The 17,355-nt window shown below is 50.7% G+C and overlaps 2 protein-coding genes across 7 annotated transcripts in view; one reads left to right on the top strand and one right to left on the bottom strand.

Moving 5' to 3' along the window:
* Nucleotides 1-5,533, top strand: part of SETDB1 (SET domain bifurcated histone lysine methyltransferase 1) — a 46,238-nt gene extending 40,705 nt beyond the window's left edge. For 4 of the 5 annotated variants that reach the window (XM_049880386.1, XM_049880384.1, XM_049880387.1 and 1 more), the window contains exons 15-22: nt 923-1,092; nt 1,680-2,308; nt 2,915-2,943; nt 3,049-3,181; nt 3,464-3,629; nt 4,022-4,233; nt 4,496-4,584; nt 4,752-5,533. In XM_049880386.1, the coding sequence (XP_049736343.1) occupies nt 923-1,092; nt 1,680-2,308; nt 2,915-2,943; nt 3,049-3,181; nt 3,464-3,629; nt 4,022-4,233; nt 4,496-4,584; nt 4,752-4,869 (1,546 nt within the window). In that variant the 3' untranslated portion in view covers nt 4,870-5,533. Of the gene's footprint in view, nt 1-922; nt 1,093-1,679; nt 2,309-2,914; nt 2,944-3,048; nt 3,182-3,463; nt 3,630-4,021; nt 4,234-4,495; nt 4,585-4,751 lie in introns of those variants that run through there. The other variant, XM_049880388.1, reaches the window with a different exon arrangement.
* A 196-nt stretch (nt 5,534-5,729) lies between these two features.
* On the bottom strand, nt 5,730-15,311 carry CERS2 (ceramide synthase 2). Of its 2 annotated transcripts, none has more exons than XM_049880392.1 (11): nt 15,229-15,311; nt 9,271-9,444; nt 8,732-8,849; nt 8,432-8,550; nt 8,156-8,213; nt 7,996-8,046; nt 7,686-7,778; nt 7,372-7,500; nt 7,073-7,179; nt 6,792-6,945; nt 5,730-6,414 (listed from the first exon to the last, which is right to left on the bottom strand). In XM_049880392.1, the coding sequence occupies exons 2-11, from the start codon at nt 9,441-9,443 to the stop codon at nt 6,274-6,276; spliced, it is 1,143 nt and encodes a 380-aa protein (XP_049736349.1). In that variant the 5' UTR covers nt 9,444; nt 15,229-15,311; the 3' UTR covers nt 5,730-6,273. The 2 variants fall into 2 exon arrangements, with proteins under 2 accessions (XP_049736349.1, XP_049736348.1); XM_049880391.1 differs by lacking the exon at nt 15,229-15,311 and adding an exon at nt 13,487-13,621.
* Between the last annotated feature and the right edge of the window lie 2,044 nt (nt 15,312-17,355).

The following is a 17,355-nucleotide window of genomic DNA, read 5'->3' on the forward strand; positions in this document are numbered from 1 at the left end:
AAAGCCAGACACAGTATGTGCTCAGTAAACAGGAGCCCGTCTCATCGTCCTCACCATACAGGGTACCAAACACCTGGGTTAGTCAGAGGGATCTCACTCGTGTCATCAGTCACTGTCACTGTTGTCATCTTTCTACAGATAAAAGGCTCTTTTAAATTTACATACCAGGAAAATGAGTCAACTCTGAGCACAGCACATAGGGCAGAAACATTGGTATCTGAAATGGTAGGTGTCTCAGTTTAGCTGCAGTCATTTCCTTTGATGTTGACATGTGCTAGATCCCTCTGATTAACTTTTATAGTTTGTTTTTTAATAAGTTGTTAAATTCTTCAGCTAGATGGAATAAGAGCTCCTTGAAGGCAGAGAGTGTCCTTTTTTATGGTTGTGCTGCCAGTGCCTAGCACGGTTCTTGGTGTTTAATAAACTTTGATTAAGAAAAAAATGAAAATCAACTTTACCAAAAAAAATTATCTCACGAGCATTAGTTCCTGCTCCTCCTGTATCGACTCCCTTTCAGTATCTCTAGCATACTGGTTTCTGCTTTTCTTACATGTCTTTATTTTATGCATCTGTTTCTACAAATTGACCATCTATATACTTATAATGGCTTTATGATCTATGTTCAAATCATAATTTGCTTAGCTTTCCTCCAGATGTTAGGCATTCTGGTATTCACTGTTATGAATTGTACAGCCATAACTATCTGTATAAATCCCTTTTCCCCCTTTGAGTTATTTTCTTGGGCTATATTCCCAAATGAATCCAATGGCACCGACAGTTCAGTAAATCCACTCAGATCATTATCTCATTTTGAGTCTTCATCCATGATAAACCATGATACCTTAAGGATCCTATAACATTCTGTGGATTTATTTGATGCTGTAGTGATCTTGTCATGATTGATTTTCTTCTGCCCTTCCAGAGTATATGAGTGTAACAAGCGCTGCAAATGTGATGCCAACATGTGCACAAACCGGCTGGTACAGCACGGGCTGCAGGTTCGGCTCCAGTTATTCAAGACGCAGAACAAGGGCTGGGGTATCCGCTGCTTGGATGACATTGCCAAGGGCTCCTTTGTCTGTATTTATGCAGGTCAGTGATGAAATGCAAGGTTGTTTTCTGGGATTGGGACATCGTAGGGAATTGAACCAGAGACCAGTTGAACATGTGAATAAAGTGCTTGGGATGTGAACTGGAAGTAAAAAGAGGCCAAAGTTTTCTTCTGTAAAGAACATGACGAGTGAGGTGCCTGTCTGGGTAGACCATGGAGCCAAAGAAGCGCTCCATAAAGACAAGAATGAATGAAAAGGAGTAAAACTGTTATAGAAATGATGTTTCAGAGGAGAGACAATTGTAGAGCCCAGTGTACTGTTTTCTTCCACACTGCTCCACCCCACTCCCAGAGATCTTTTAGCATAGCTGAGAATTTTGTTTAGGTAAACAAAGCAAAGAAGAAGAAATGGGAAGGGGTAAAGCATGCAGTGAAAAACTGCAGTAAGTTCCCCATACTCTCCTAGTTAAGACACTAAGGAAGGGGAGGTATCAGCAGAGAGAAACAAGAGACCATAATGGAGGCATTTTGACTCTGTCTGCTGGTGGTCTGGGTATTAGTGGAATGACCCTTACTCTTTCTCAAAGGTCCCCGTAACTCTAAAGGCCTTAATTTTCTTCATTCCCAGGCAAAATTCTAACAGATGACTTTGCAGACAAGGAGGGCCTAGAAATGGGTGATGAGTACTTTGCAAATCTGGACCATATCGAGAGCGTGGAGAACTTCAAAGAAGGATACGAGAGTGATGCCCCCTGTTCCTCTGATAGCAGTGGTGTAGACTTGAAGGACCAGGAAGATGGCAACAGTGGTACTGATGACCCTGAAGAGTCCAATGACGATAGTTCAGATGACAACTTCTGTAAGGATGAGGACTTCAGCACCAGCTCTGTGTGGCGCAGCTATGCTACCCGGCGGCAGACCCGGGGCCAAAAGGAGAACGGATTGTCTGAGACAGCTTCCAAGGACTCCCGCCCCCCAGATCTCGGGCCCCCACATACTCCTGTTCCTCCGTCTTTCCCTGGAGCTGGCTGCAATCCACCTTCCTCAGAAGAAACACCCAAGAATAAGGTGGCCTCCTGGTTGAGTTGCAATAGTGTCAGTGAAGGTGGCTTTGCTGACTCTGATAGCCGGTCATCCTTCAAGACCACTGAAGGCGGGGAGGGCCGGGTTTGGGGAATCCGAGGGGAGGTTGAGAGGGCCTCCACTTCAGGACTGGGCATCAAGGATGAGGGGGACATCAAGCAGCCCAAGAAAGAGGTAAGCAGTGTCAGAGAACTCTGAGCAACAGCTTTGTTTAACTTTGGTTTGACCATGAGTCTTCACATGTCAGTTATTTACTTGGTGGATATTTTATGGCAAACCTGATTATCTTCCCTTTCTTCTTTGGTAAGGAACCAAATTATTTTAAAATCAACCTGCTGGCAGGGGGAAGAGAGTACCTGACTTATTCCAAAGTGGGGGATTTATAAGTGATTTTTTTTTTTTTCATTAAATGCTGTTTCTTTTATATCATTGCTTCTTCCTACTAGAGTAGAAAAACAAAAATATATTTTTGCTGATGCTGAAACTTTTCACATTTCAGGTAATGAACTTTGTCTCTGGTCCTTGTAAGAGTCTCCTCATGGTATTTTCCATGAGCATTACACCCCATCAGTGGGAAAGGTCAAGGCCCCTCCCAGGGGTTTAGGGATGAGAAGATAGTTGTTGCTGTCAGATTGCAGAGTAATTTCTCCACACACATCACACTTTAAATGGTGCACACTAGCTATTGTTTTTGAAGGTCATTTGAGATAATGTTTAATTACTAGATTTGGTACCTTGTACCTTGAAAGCAGTTAACCCTTCACTTGCTCTTTTTATCAGGACCCTGATGACCGAAACAAGATGGCAGTGTAAGTGCCTGTCTTTTGGACTTGTTTCCCAATCTGTCTTCTCGTAAACCAGTAATCTGAGAAGCATCCAATAATCCGACTGTCTTGTTCTTCCCCTCCCATCAGAGTTACTGAAAGCTCTCGAAATTATGGTTACAATCCTTCTCCTGTGAAGCCTGAAGGACTCCGCCGCCCACCTAGTAAGACTAGTATGCATCAGAGCCGACGACTCATGGCCTCTGCTCAGTCCAGCACTGACGTAAGTGACCTTCTCAGGCTGTATGTACCTTACCCAGCCTTCTGTTTTAGTCAGTGTGAGTAAAGGGACATTTCTCCTCAATTCACCAAGCCCTTCACTATAATTTTGTTAGGTCTTTTCTTGCTTCCCTGGCTTTTGCCTCATTTTCTTTCATCCAGTACCTAATCTTCCTCTTGCTACAGTCTCAGCCCCTTCTTTCTTAACCATAGGTGAAAGCAGGGACTTGAAAGGACTCTCTCCATTTACTCTTCTTCCTTCTTCTCACCTTTCTGCTTCCCCCAGGATGTCCTGACTCTGTCCAGCAGCACAGAAAGTGAGGGGGAAAGTGGAACCAGCCGAAAGCCAGCTGCTGGTCAGACTTCAGCCACAGCAGTTGACAGTGACGATATCCAGACCATCTCCTCTGGCTCTGAAGGGGATGATTTTGAGGACAAGAAGAACATGTCTGGTAGTCCGGAAGAATTTGGGGTGGCGGGGGGGTGTGACGGGAAGGAACAGTAGGGAAGTTGGGAGAGAACGTTTTTTTTAAGAAGCTGAAGAAATAGAGAAAAAAAATCTAGATCCTAAGAGTTGAAGCATCTTTGAGATGACTCCCAGCAGAACCGTTAATACTGTTTGACATGCCCCCATCCTCTCTTCTTTCCAGCTCCCTACTCTTTTCCCTCAGCTCCTTTGCCCATCAGATCTAGGCCTGCTTGAAAAAACTGCAATTTAGGATCTTTGCCTCAGAGTCTTGTCTTTATTGGTATTCCTCAGCAACAGACAGGATGAAAACGGGGGGTAGAATGTCCACAATCATAAATTAGAGTGGGTCCCAAACCCATTCTTCTTCCTTTCCAGGTCCAATGAAGCGCCAAGTAGCAGTAAAATCAACCCGAGGCTTTGCTCTTAAATCAACCCATGGGATTGCCATTAAATCAACCAACATGGCCTCTGTGGAAAAGGGGGAGAGCGCACCTGTTCGTAAGAACACACGCCAGTTCTATGATGGTGAGGAGTCTTGCTACATCATCGACGCCAAGCTTGAAGGCAACCTGGGCCGCTACCTCAATGTGAGACCCCATCCCGCCAACAGACACTGGATTATCCCATGACCCTGAAATTTTTCGTTCTTTTAACACAACTATATAAACTCGCCTTTTTTTTTGTTATAAATTCTTGATCTCAAAGGATTTTAAAGGGGTAGCTTTGTTTCAAAATATTTCTGCTATAACAGGGGAGGGTCAGACAGCATCATTTGTCTTCCACCTCTTACTTCACAAAGCCAGATTCTAGTTCCCTGTTTCTTATTCTCTCCTATCCTTAAACCAACAGCACAGCTGCAGCCCCAACCTGTTTGTCCAGAATGTCTTCGTGGATACCCATGATCTTCGCTTCCCCTGGGTGGCCTTCTTTGCCAGCAAGTAAGAGGGAGTCAGGAGAGGGGGTGCTTGGGGAGGGGCAAGGACCATTACAGTTCTAAGGGCCCCCCTCCTTCATCTGTGATCTGGCTCCACCTGCACACCGTGCAACCCCAGGTGCATGGTTGTCTGCTGTTTTCACCACACCCCATCCTGTTCTTCCTCTCCAGGAGAATCCGGGCTGGGACAGAACTTACTTGGGACTACAACTATGAGGTGGGCAGTGTGGAAGGCAAGGAGCTGCTCTGCTGCTGTGGGGCCATTGAGTGCAGGGGGCGTCTTCTTTAGAGGACAGCGTTCTCCAGAATCTTCAGAAACCCCCGAGCTGCCCTTTCCTCAGGAACTGGGTCTCCCTGACTGTTGAACTCTGACCCCAAGTCTGTAGTCTAGTGATTCCCTGAGCTCCCACTAGATAGAAACGGGGTTCTGGATCAGGAGATCCCTTCCATCGTGGTGCTAGCAGGCAGGGGCCTCCACCTCCTAAGGCACTAGGGGGTGCAGAGAGATTACCACTCTACCTGGGCCTGACATCCCCTTCAGTCCTCCTGTTACTCACCCCCCCATCCCCAATTCTACATTTCTTCAAGTGTTCATGCTTCCAGCAGCCTTATTCCTGGAATGGGAGCTGTGTTTCTACCACCCCCAGTTTGTTTCTTGAAAGTCTTTAAACAAGATGGTAAAACTAAGATTGTGATTTGATTTCTCTCCCTCTTTGCCTACCCAGCCCCCCACAAAGGGCAGCTGTTGTTAATCTTAAATCTTCTCTACCTTTACATTTTGTCAGGTAACATTAAAAAATGAAAATGTTCTGTAACTATGAGGAAGCCATAAAGACCATGTTCGGTTATTTAGTTTATCCCCCCTTCTCAATTCCTAATAGTCTCAGACACTTGTTGCCATGTTTTACTTGATCTTTAATATATTTTAATTAAAAAAAAAAAAAAAAAAAAAACCATTAACAGTACATTTTGGTCTGAAATGGTCCCTCTGCTGAAATGCCAGGTACTAGCTGTAATTCTGGCTTTAAAACCAAAACTCTCGAGTGTTTAATAAATAAAAATTAAAACTAGTTGCCATTCTACCCCAAACCAGCTAGCCTAGCTGAAAAGAGGAAGGTGCCAGAGGAAGGCAGCTAGATCTTGAACCTGTGGCTACAGGGGTAGCTGGCAAAGTAACATGATGAAAGACCGTTTGCACAGTCCCCACTTTTGGCAGAGGTAGGGTAAGGGTCATGTGTACCCTCCTACACTCAATCCATTTGTGTCTTAGAAGGGAAGAGGTTAAAGGCAGCTCAACTTTGGTTTCTGGCCCAAGTAGGGAGCTTAGAAAGGTGGTCCAACTTTGGCAGAATGAGGCCCACAGACAGGACAATAAGGCACAACCCTGGCTCTGGAGGTCAGAGAGTCAAAGGCAAATAGCTAGGGCCAAATTCTAAAGTATGAGGAATGTGAGTTGTAAACCCCACCTCCAGAGCTGAGGAAAATCAGACCATCCCCCTCTAACAGGATATAACCAACCTCCCCTCTACATGAGGATAAGTTAGAATTTGGTTTAAAGGCAACTGGGTGACAAAGAAGCACAGAGAACTTTCCTCTCTCTCCTTTCTCCCCAGAGCTTAAAGTGACCCTGTGGGGAGGGTGGGGCAGTTCCTTGGCTTTATGAATCAGTCTGGGGGCCAGCAGGGACCATGGTTCAGTCATTCTTGCGATGGTTGTTACTGAGGATGGGATGGCCATTGGCTAGGGGCCGGCTCTTTGCTCCTCCCCCAGCTGTAGCCTCCTCCCCCTCTGAGCTTTCTGTTTCATCGCGGTCACTGCGTTCATCTTCTACGAGCTATGGAAAGGGATAAGAAAGGTTATGTGATGTCTTCAAACCTCTAAGAACTCCCTCTCTCTGCAGGCCTGTTCCTGCTATACTCAGGGCCTCACTGTAGTTTTTCAGAGGATTGCTGGTAGCGTGAGAGGGAGCTTGGACAATTTCTAGAACTGAGGGTCATAGGGCCTACAAAGAAACCCTGGTGGTGTAGTGCTTAAGTGCTACGGCTGCTAACCAAAGGGTCGGCAGTTTGAATCCGCCAGGCGCTCCTTAGAAACTTCATGGGGCGGTTCTACTCTGTCCTATAGGGTCGCTGTGAGTCAGAATCGACTCAAAGGCACTGGGTTTGGTTTTTGTTTTGGTTTAGGGCCTACAAAATGGGACAGAGCCTTCACCTTTCCAGTTATGAACTTGTAGGCCATGCGCAAAATGAGGTAGGCCCAGAAGATATGCAGCAGCTGTAGCACTCCCATCATGGAATTGAAGAAGTAATAGCCAAAGAAGGCAGGATAGAGATCCAGTGGGTACACCACAGTGCAGTGCAGGATCCTGGGAGAGCAGGGCGGAGACAGAATTATAAACATGGGTAAGATGGGTTAAGATGAAGGGTAGGTAAATGAGGGAGGGGGAAGGCAAGACTCCTGATTTCTTGAGAACAGGAGTGTGGTCTGCTCACCAGAAGGGCAGGATGACCAGTCGAGTGATGATGAAGACAATGGCGAAGACGATGAAGATATTGTTGCAGGTGTTTTTCCATCCCGCATAGTTAAACATCTTGGCTGACTGCATAAATAGCCCGTTTGTCACCGTGGGCTACTACTGCTCCCTCATACTTTCCTACCATTCAGTTACCAGTACGGGCTCTGTGCCCCCACTTTCCTGGTCCCAGGAACACCCTCCCCCCTCCCCCAAAAAGGGGACAGGGGAACCTGCATCAGAGTCTCTGAGTTTGAGAAGATGTCTTGGAAACCTGACCTCAAGCAGGTAGTCAGAAGAGTCGTGCAGAGCCATGATGAGAGTACCCGCCCGGATGTAATTGGCAAACCAGGAGAAGCTGAGGAGGATGATGGTGGCCACATGGTGGATGATCTGTTCCTTGAAATCCTACAGAGAAGGTGCAGGCTCCAGGGACTTCCTGTTTCCCTGCCCCCACTATTCCTCCTCCCCTCATCTTCAATTCCACATATCCCAATGACTCCATCCAGAGCACCTAGAAACTTTAGGGGAGGCTGTTGATCCCAGGGCCTCATTTTGGCTCCTAGGGCTAATGGCACAAATCTTTGACCCACCTTTCGCTTGACATCAGAGGCAATGCTGAAGAGCAGGGACCAGTAGAAGGAGAGTTCAATCATGTAGTACCAATACTGGGAAGGAATGGTGCTCTGGAAGAGAGGAAGAGGTAAGGCCCCAGAGCAACTAGATCCAAAGGTCTCACCTCACCAAACCCAGCCCTTGTAGCTCTTGCTATTATGCTTAGCTCCATGACTTCAGTCCCATCTGCCAGTGTTCCAGAGACCGTCTCTTCACAGGGTGTATGTCCTATCCTAAATTGACTACCACAATCTGATCCCCATATAAGGAACATGACAGCTCTCTTACCTGTATGGGATACCCCTCCCAAACTTTCCTCAAGTCATAGAACCAGGGTTTCTGCAGAGAAATGGTGAGTGGTTAAAAGAGGAGGGGGGCCCAAATTCTATGGACTCACCCCTGCCTTGCCAGAGAACCAACTCCCCACCTCCCAGCAACCCCTGCTTACATCCACAATGACAGCCATGCCAGCAATGAAAGCAATCAGGTAAAATGTGAATCTCCAGCTGAAAGAGGATGCAGAAATAGCTAGATGGGGTGGGAAATGGCACAGCCCTCCAACAGCCCCCAAGTACCCCGAGATCTCCTTCCTGAGGAGCATGGTTAACTAAATTCACCTCCCTCCCAGCCTCATAATCTCCATACAGCCACAGCCCACCCCTGTCAGCAAGGTACATTAGACCTTCCTCTTCCACCCAGTTTCTCTTGGCCCAACCTCCACTACCTGGCTTCTCGGAACTTCTTGAGGAGACTGGGCCGGTCCTGGTTCCGGCGGCGACGGAACCAGCGCTCTACCTGACGGCCAGAGAGCCCACTCTTCCTTGACAACAGCTCCACCTCTGCCTGGGTGTGGTGAAGAAGCCAGTCAGTTGCTTTCAGCATCAGAACTCAGCAGCTCCCCTCCCCCGCTCCCGTAATAACCTAGTAAAAACCTAAGCCGGCCCCACTGCCTTCCAACCTTATCCATTCCTTTCCCTTCCTCCCAAAACTCAGTAACCCCCAGCGTGAGGTCTGCAGCTCATACCTGCTTGGGCTGCTTGCCGCTGGTCAAGTAGAAATGCTCCAAGGTGGGGTTGGGAGGTGCCCGCAACCGAGTTTTCTCTTTTACATTCAGAAGGGCAGCCAGCGGTGTAGCCACGTAACTGAGGAGGGGATATGGGTGAGGAGGTGTCTAGTTTGAAACACCTCAGTTTCTCGGTAGACCTAGGCTGGGAGGGGAAAAGGACTGCAAGCTCAAGCAACTTCATGCTGGGCCTCAGTTTCCCCAGTTTTCTAGCAACCCGCCAACCACAGCCTCCTTGGGCTACTACCCACAGCTGACAAAGCTGCCTGTGTTCACTACTGGCCAGGCAGGGTGGAGGGTGGGGGTTGAGAACAAATAACCATTGAAGGGCCTGGGGGTGCTGAAAACAATGGTGCCTTCAGTGGGGGGCACACAGTAGGCAGGGACCTGGGTAGCCAGAACACCAGGGAATCGGACCAATTAAACAGTAGGAGACAAACTTGGAGGCCAAGAAACAGGCTAGCGGCCACGGAAGGCATGGAGTAGGTTTGTATGCTCACAGCTCAAAGAAATATCGAATGATGAGGAAGAGCAAGGCCAGGGGCAGTGTGATATAGAGATCTGAGGCCTTGGCGTAGACGCGTCCATCTCGATCTTCTAGATCAGCCCAGGTTAAGTTCACAGGCAGCCACAGCCGCTCCCACCAGAAGTAGTCATACAAGGTCTGGAGCATCCTGAGTGAGGGGAGGGGGAAAGTAGAGGACATCAAGAGAAGGCAGCTGTGGGGGAAGAGATAGATGAATAAAAGTTGTCCTGGTATAGCAAAGAGAGTGGCCGGCAGACTCAGAAACCTGGGTTCTGGTCCTGCCTGTGTGACCTTGGGCAAGTGCATATCTTCATCTGTAATAGGGCGGCTTTCCAGTTCTAGGACAGTACAAGGAATGCCAGCAGCACACCAGGGCAGGATCTTTCAGGCTCCCTACACCTCACTCCAGGAGGGAGGTGGTATTCAGGCTGGCCTTGAGACTAAAAGCTGATGGAGAAGGAAGGTGTTCCCTCCCAGCCAAGAGGAAAGAGTGGGCGGATTGTTCTCCTCTGTGAACTGGAGACCACTGGGTGCCGTTGGCAGAGGGCTGAACCCTCGGATCACAGCTGGGCTGCTCCGCCAGCAGCTCCGCCCCTACCCACCAGAGACACACTTGCGAAATCCCTCTCAGCCCGGCACGTCACGGGTCAGTATTCCAACCCAAGGACTTTACCCTCATGTCCTCCTCAGCTTCCCCCTCTTGGTCACTGCTCTCTCGGGATGAAATCAGGTCAGCACAGACAACAAAGGATCTTCAGCTCCACCTTCTCTCTGCCTCCCCCCGATAACACACACACACACATATTACTGGCCCAGGTACACCACCCTCAGGGCACTGCCCCTTCCCCTTAAAATTTAGCCAGAACAAATATTTAATTAGTTAAAGGACGGCTTTTCAAGTGAACAAAATTAAATATAATTATCCACATAAAATTTACCCCCCCCACACACACACCTACCCACACACGTACACACTCTTTTCGTACAAAAAAGTTGTAGAAAATTGAATAGAGAAGGGACAAGGCAGAATGCCTAGATGTGTTAGCACACTCCCTCACTTCCCTTACATTTTTCTGCCTAGCCTCACGGAAGATGGGAAAATACACCTGACCCAGTCACCGGACTGCTCTGTCTCTTGAAGCCTAATTTTTCCTCCAGTGGGCTCTGAAGTCAAGATTACACGCAAGCCTAGACATTAATCCCTATCCCCACACTGCTCAGTGGAAACTGGCAAGGGAAATTTCTCTTGCCAGCAGCATTTGAAAAGTTAAGGATTCAGAGGGCTGGCAGGGGTCATGGAGGAGATGGATGGAGTCCCTTTCCCTGACTCCTGTCCCCCCCCCCCGCCCCGACCACCACCACCATCTTATGTGCATGTCTTATCCCTGCAAAGGTGAGAGCTGGGGAGGAAAATAGAGAAGGTGTCAGAGAGTGGTCAAGGGCAAGGGCCTGGACAGTGCAACTACTGGACAAGACAGCACCTTTCCCCCTGGCTCTAAGCAGGGAGAGTGGAAGGTGTGTGTGAGTGAGTGGCTGATGTGTCAGGAGTTTGGAAATGCAGATTAATGGGGACTTTCTCACACCTGGGCTTAAGGCTTTCAGTAACCACAGCCATCCCTTTCTGCCCTGGACTTCCATTAGCAGAGGAGCACTATCCCCATCTCCCCTAGAGGGGCTGGGAAAGCAAGAAGTACCAGATTCAGCAGGGTCAGGATGCCTGACTCAAGATGGGGGAAGGAAAGACAACTGGGGCTCCCAGCTGGCCCTGCTTACACATCCCCACAAAGCCAAGGAGCCTGCTCCTGTGGCAGCCCTGCTGGCTTCTTGGCACCAGCACACCAAGCCAAGCAAGGGACCCCCTAAACAAGAAGCTGGAGCAAGAAAAGGTGATGCACACACAACATAAGGAGACCTTGCTTTCCCAGGTCCCTTTGGCCCTTAGCATAGTTGCTTAATTTTCAAAGAGAAAATCGTGCCTACAGACACTTTTCCTTCCAGTCACAAAATTTACCTTCCACACATGAAATGACAGAGTGTGTGTGTATCTGTTTCTCTCAGTCTCTCTCTCTCTCACACAGACACACATACCTGCCTCAGAGACAGAGACACCACTTTCTGAGGCACAGGCTGGAGGGGGCAGCAGCACAGGGATTTCATGGGCATTGGGTTACTGGGAACTTGAGCAGGGCTCCACACAACCTCCACCCTTTGCCCTAAATCTGACTGAACCCCCCAGACCCTCATAGCTGGATGAAAAGAGGCAGAGGGTCTCTATGGGGGCTTGTGGACCCAGAGGGCTAGGAGAGCAGAAGTTTGAGCCTGTGGGCTCAATGTGATACACAGTTCCACTGGCTCTCAGAGCTTCAAGGAATCACTGAGGAAGATACAAAGTGGACAGCAAGGGAGGGGAGGGTGACAAAGAAGAGGGTCCTGTAGGCTCCTGGCTTCCACTAAGGTCAGAGGACTACAAACAAGGGGTGGATGAGGTCCTGAATAATCTTCCTTGTTGAAAACTTTCTTTTCACGCAGCAACAGCGGCAGGTTATGAACCAGAAGGCTGTGATCCATGGGTGAAGCCTAGAAGAGGTGTGTGTCATTGCTTCGAGCTGCAGTGTAGGCCCAAAAATTTAGGCCGGAATGTGGGAAAGTTGGGGGCAGGAGGCAGTAAGAAGAATAGTGATCCTCAGGCCCAATCTGGCCTGCAGTTTGGGCTGCTTCACCAGAGGCCTCAACACACCCAAACACAGCAGACACCCCTCCCCCACCACCAGAAAACTAAAGCCCCCATGGGCAGGGAGACGTCAGGAGGTAGAAGCAGCAGCTAGGGGTCTGTGCTGAAGGGCACAGTAAACGATCAGTCAGTCTGACCAGTGGACAGGAGAAAGAGGAATCCCTTCTTCCCAGGAGAAAAGCTGGTCAGAGGCCTCAGTTAAGGGATGAGGTGTGGGGCACCAGGAAAGACAAGGAACTCCCTCTCTCTTAGAGTCTATACAGGTCACTGCATGGCAAGGGCCAGGCCCTGAGGGACAGGGCTGCTGACAAGTCCTTATCCTCTAGGCCCCATTATACAAGTGCAGTCAGTCAGCCACTCTCATTCAGGCCCAGGCCCCAAACTCTGGTATGGGACATCCCCCACCCCAAACCCTAACATAGATGTGTGGGGGTGACTGCCTGCTGAAGGCCTTCCCTGATTTCTCTGAGAAGAGGGGCTCACTCCAAACCTCAGGATCTTCAGAACTCCCTGTCCCTGACCCCTTGCCTGACAATTTCAGGCTCCTGAGATCAGGTTTTGATGCTAGGAGCCTGGCTTGGGGAGACAGAGAAACCCTATAAACCCAGGTCAAAGATTAGTGTCACATACCTGCAATTAACCCACTTGCCAGAGAGCCTCCGGGCCAGTAATTAGCATCTCGGCCCATAAAACCAGTTTCACCAGCAGATCCCCTCCCCCGCCACCCCAACTCCACGCCGGCCACACACATCCCATAACGGTATAGGAGCCTTAGCCCCGGGGGGCCGGGGCAGGCACCCAGAGCCACTCCTTCCTGTTTCCCGTTAAGCACATGGACGCTCTGTCCTCCCTCCCGGGTGGGCACACTGGGCCGGTAAGAAGGAAAAGAAGCAAGCCCCCACTGTCTCCTCCCACTCCAGCCACGGGACCCGTCCACGGCAGAGGCAGCGCCGCGGGCCCACTGCCAGGCCAGGGCACTCGCGCAAACGGTCCCCAAGCTTTTCCACTCCCCAACAAAGAGGCGCCTGTGGTTCGTGCCCTCCGCGAGCCGCCCTGCGCCCCCACCTCCCAGCCCCTACCTGTTGCCCAGGAAGGCTGCTCGGGGCTCCGGGCGGCGCGCCGGAGAGCGCCGAGGCATCAGGCCAGCCTGCCCCTCGGGCGGCGCTGGGGGCCCGGCCGCTCCCGCGAAGCGCTCTGGCCCGCCCTCCCCTAGGCCCCGCCGCCATGAGCGGGCCGGGCAGAGGCCCCCGAGCCTGCGGCAGCCGCCCCCCGCTCGACTTCCCGCGGGTCTGCGCCCGGGTCCCTTTCTCCTCCTCGGCCCCCGCTCCCCTTTTCAGCCGGGGCCCTCTCCGCGGAGCCGCGTTGGAGCGGCCCCCAGTTCGCCAACTTTTCCGCGGCCCCTTCCCGCGCCACTCCCGCGCGCAAAGCCCCGGGCCCCGGGGCGGGGGTGCCCACTCACTCGGCGGCGGCGTCGCGGAGGTGGCGGGGCCGAGAGCCGCTGCTCCGTCTCTCCTCCGGTCCGGGCTGCGGGCCCCCCTCGGGCCTGGCTCGGCTCACTCCTCTCCTCCCCCTTCCGCCCGCCTGCCTGCCCGCTCCCTCCCTCCTTCCTCCTCCTCCTCCCGCCGCCGGCCGAGCCCAGCCGAGCTGAGTCCGAGCCCAGCCCGGTGAAGAAAGGCCGCGAGCGACACAGGAGCCGGGAGACTGGGCGTGGGCCTGCGGCCGCGAGGGAGGAAGGGAAGGAGGGCGGCGAGCCCGAGTCTCTGCGCGGGCGGCCGCACCCCAATCCTTTTCTCCCGGCCCCGCGCCCCTGCGGCCGCGCCCCCTCTAATCACGACCTGGGGGAGAAGCCCCCTGGTTAGGAAGGCAATATGGGGGCCCCGCTAGCCAGTCTGGTCTGTCTGTTAGAGGTGAGATGTAGCCCGCGGGACCCCGGGGCAGACCCAGGTGCCCGGGGATCCAGGGCGCGCAGTGGCCGTAACCTTGCCCCACCCAGCCTGCGGTCCGCGACCTCGGCCCCTCGGCTGCGGTCCCCAGTTCCCTCTACCCAGCGGATTGCTACACTTCCCACCTTCAGCCCCACTGGGCAGCGGAGGGAGGAGGGCAGCTCGGGCTCCGAACGGGCGCCGCACCGGGGAGTCCTGCCCCGATGAGCTGATGCGCGCCGAATCCGAGCGCCTCTCCAGGGCCCGCAGCTGCAGTGGGCCCTTCAGACTCAACTGTCCTTCCCTGCGCTGAGCCAGCGACCCCGAGGGAGCCCCTGCCCCCAAAAATAGGACCTATGTTTCCACACAAGTACTGTAGAACCTACCTTCAATGGCGGAGAAGAGTGCATCCTTACTGGTACACCATAGCAATATCTGAGTCAACCCCCACCTTTTGTAAATGTATTTGACTTTTCAATCTCACCACGTTTATCGGTGTTCGTTTTCATATTAAAAAGTGTTCTTCCCTCAATAATCTGGTAAAATTGATGTTTCAAGAAGAGGAAGCATGTTTACGCTAGAAAACTGGCCTTGACTCCTGGCATGAACGAAGTGTGACTTAAATGTGTTTGAGGGTTTGTTTGGAGCTTACTCGTGGAGGTAGAGGTACAGGTTTGTGTTTTCCACCTTAATGAAATATTCACGTTTTTACGGTGTCATAGTTAGAACCTATAATCATGGCTTTTTTCGTGATTTATCTAGCCAAGTTGAGATCCATTGACAGTTGTCTTAGGAAGGAGTCTGACCTCTCACTAACCCAGTTTGAGAGCTTGGCCCTCACCTAAAGGCCCTGTCTGGAGGGGTAGAGAGGCAGAAACCGGTTTCCAACCTATTTGTTCATTTGCTCTTTTGCAGTGGGACCGGCAGCCTAGGCCTGCCACTGGAAAACTGAAAGGTGTGGGCCCACTCCCTGGACTGGCAGCCCCCAAGAGCCTCTCCAGCCTTGTCTAGCCCCAGACCTGCCCAGCTTTCCACACCCCAGCAACCCCTCCAGTCCTGCCTGCCTTTTCCTTTTCTCCTCCCTTATTAGCTTATCTTCTGTCTTGCTTTCCCTTTGTAACTCCCCCTCAGGCAGCCTTCCATTTCCCAAGTTCCCTCCACCTTTCTTCAGTGCCCTCCCTAGAGTCCCCATCCATGGCACACCCACACACTCTTTTCCAGTGTCTCCTTTTTGGGACACAGCTAACCTTTGGGTCCTTCTCTAACTCCTCCTCCTCACCTCTGTCCTACTTGGCTCCCCTCCTTTAGCTTCTGAATCCTTTTCTCAGGCAGCTCTCCTAAGTGTACTCTGTCCCGGGTCAAACCTTTTAAATGCTTCCTCAGGAGAACTGAAGACTGGTTAACTTCTTTTTTTTTTTTAAGATAGCAGTAGGGAGGGAAAGCTTTGGGGCAGAAGTTAGACAGCTAGGGCCTGAGAAATAAAGATAAGAGGGTGTACCCCTCCCCAGGAGACAAGGAAGTGAATGGAGAAGGGGAAACTAGGCCTCAGCCAGCATTAAGATGATGCTACCACTTCTGTCAACATACTTTGGACTCAAACACCCCACTGCTGGACCAAGGGATTACGATCTCCGCCCTTCTGACCCATCCCCTCCTCCCCCAGGCTGTCATGGCCACACCCACAGTGCGCCAAACACTGCCTGCCTTGTGGTGACTCACTTCCTCTGCATTGGCTGCTGAGGTGCCCCAGGCAGAAGATAGGACACCACCAGGCACTCAGCCAGCGTTTAGGGGAGGGCAGACACGGAGCCCAGTTGTGGAAGGTGGGTCTTCCCAGGTCCGTGCAATACACAGGCCTCCTTGCGTAAAGGAGTAGAGCTTGGCTAGTACCTGAGCAGAACGGATTCAGGTACCAGGAGTTCTGGGAAGAAGAAGTTTACTGACAAGAGGAACTTCTATGTATTCTGAAATCATGCAATGCAAATTATAGGCAGAAAAGGAATATGAGGTTTGGGACTGAAAAAGTGTTTCTGACACAACAGCTAAAAACAGCTAGGGCACTATATATTACTGCTTACCCCACTGTACGCCACCAAGAGGGACCCCAAATCAGCCATGCCCTCATCTGAATGATGAAGAAAACACTGAGGAGGAATTAGGAGACCTGGATTCTGGTCTTGGGAAGTCACTCAGCCTCCTCAAGTCAGTAACAAGGGCACAGTAGTAAACAGGTCATCTCTAAGATCTCCAGCTCCCAGATTTTATCATTTAGAGCCTGGGAGTGGAAGGTGACTAGTGAATCTGAAATGACCTCAGTCTGGCCCTGGAGCTGAACAAAACAGAATAATGATAAAAGGAGTGAGACTCCACTGACTCTCAGTGGAGGACTATAAATGCATCACACACACTTCTCATAGTCATAGGCCACCAGGACTGTGGTTGTCATATGACTGGGGTTCTCTGCCTTCTCTGACTTTAGAGTTTACTCTGGCAGGTCTGCCAAAAGTCTTTTGGAAAGATTTGGCCTGGGGAAGCAAGGGCCCTCTCTCTTCCTTCATTCCCTCCGCCCCAAACCTGCTTGGCACATGTGACAAGGAGTGACTGATGGGCACAGAAAGCTGAGGGCATGGGGACCCTGGCTGTGGAGCTGCTGTCCCACGGTAACCCAGCCTAGGAAGTCTCATGTGTCCAAAGTTGTATCTCAAGTGGGCTCCCTGAATAGATGTTTACCTGAGGCTCTCCCCCGACTCTATCTGCCCACCAAGTCCACCCGTGAACCTTTTGTATGTCCTCCAGAGGCTGCCTCTCCCAACAAGTGGGCGAAGAGGTTGGCCCCTTGATATCTGAGGGTGAGGCCAGAGCCTCACCAGAGACCTCAAATGGCCACTAGGGACTGGGGGCGCTCAGTGTCTGGTGCCCTCTTGTGGCCAGATTGGGGGTTGGCAAAATAAGAAGCTTCGGAAGAGAGCCGTTTGGATTTAGAAACAAGAAGCAATAATAATAACAATTATCATTATCAAATATTACTATAACAATACTTATTATTATGGATTAGCTAACATTTCGACCACGCATACCTATTGCTATGTATCCAGCACTCAGTGCTTTACACTTATTTATTTAATTCTCACAACAACCCACAACATAAACAGTATTGTTGTCTCCTTTTTGGCAATAAGGAAACTTGAGCACAGAAAAGTTAAGTTAGTTTCCCAAGGTCACACAGCAGGCCAGAATTTTAAGGCAGCAGAATCTTTGTTTTTAACCACCATACTGAATTGAGTCCCATTTTTTCCAGTTGCTGCGTAAGATACAGGACCCCCAGTTAAATTAGAATTTCAGATAAACAACAAATAATTTGTTAGCATAAGTGTGTCCCATGGAGTATTTGTGTCGTTTCTTACAC

This window comes from Elephas maximus, chromosome 3 (assembly GCF_024166365.1).
Source record: "Elephas maximus indicus isolate mEleMax1 chromosome 3, mEleMax1 primary haplotype, whole genome shotgun sequence".
Lineage (NCBI taxonomy): Eukaryota > Metazoa > Chordata > Mammalia > Proboscidea > Elephantidae > Elephas > Elephas maximus.

Coding starts and splice junctions, on each gene's coding strand:
- CERS2 (XM_049880392.1), bottom strand. CDS start 9,443: ATGCTCCAGACCTTGTATGACTACTTCTGGTGGGAGCGGCTGTGGCTG. Junction 8,850..9,270: donor ATTCGATATTTCTTTGAGCT/GTGAGCATACAA, acceptor TCCCCTCCTCAG/TTACGTGGCTACACCGCTGG. Junction 8,214..8,431: donor AAGAAGTTCCGAGAAGCCAG/GTAGTGGAGGTT, acceptor ATCCTCTTTCAG/CTGGAGATTCACATTTTACC.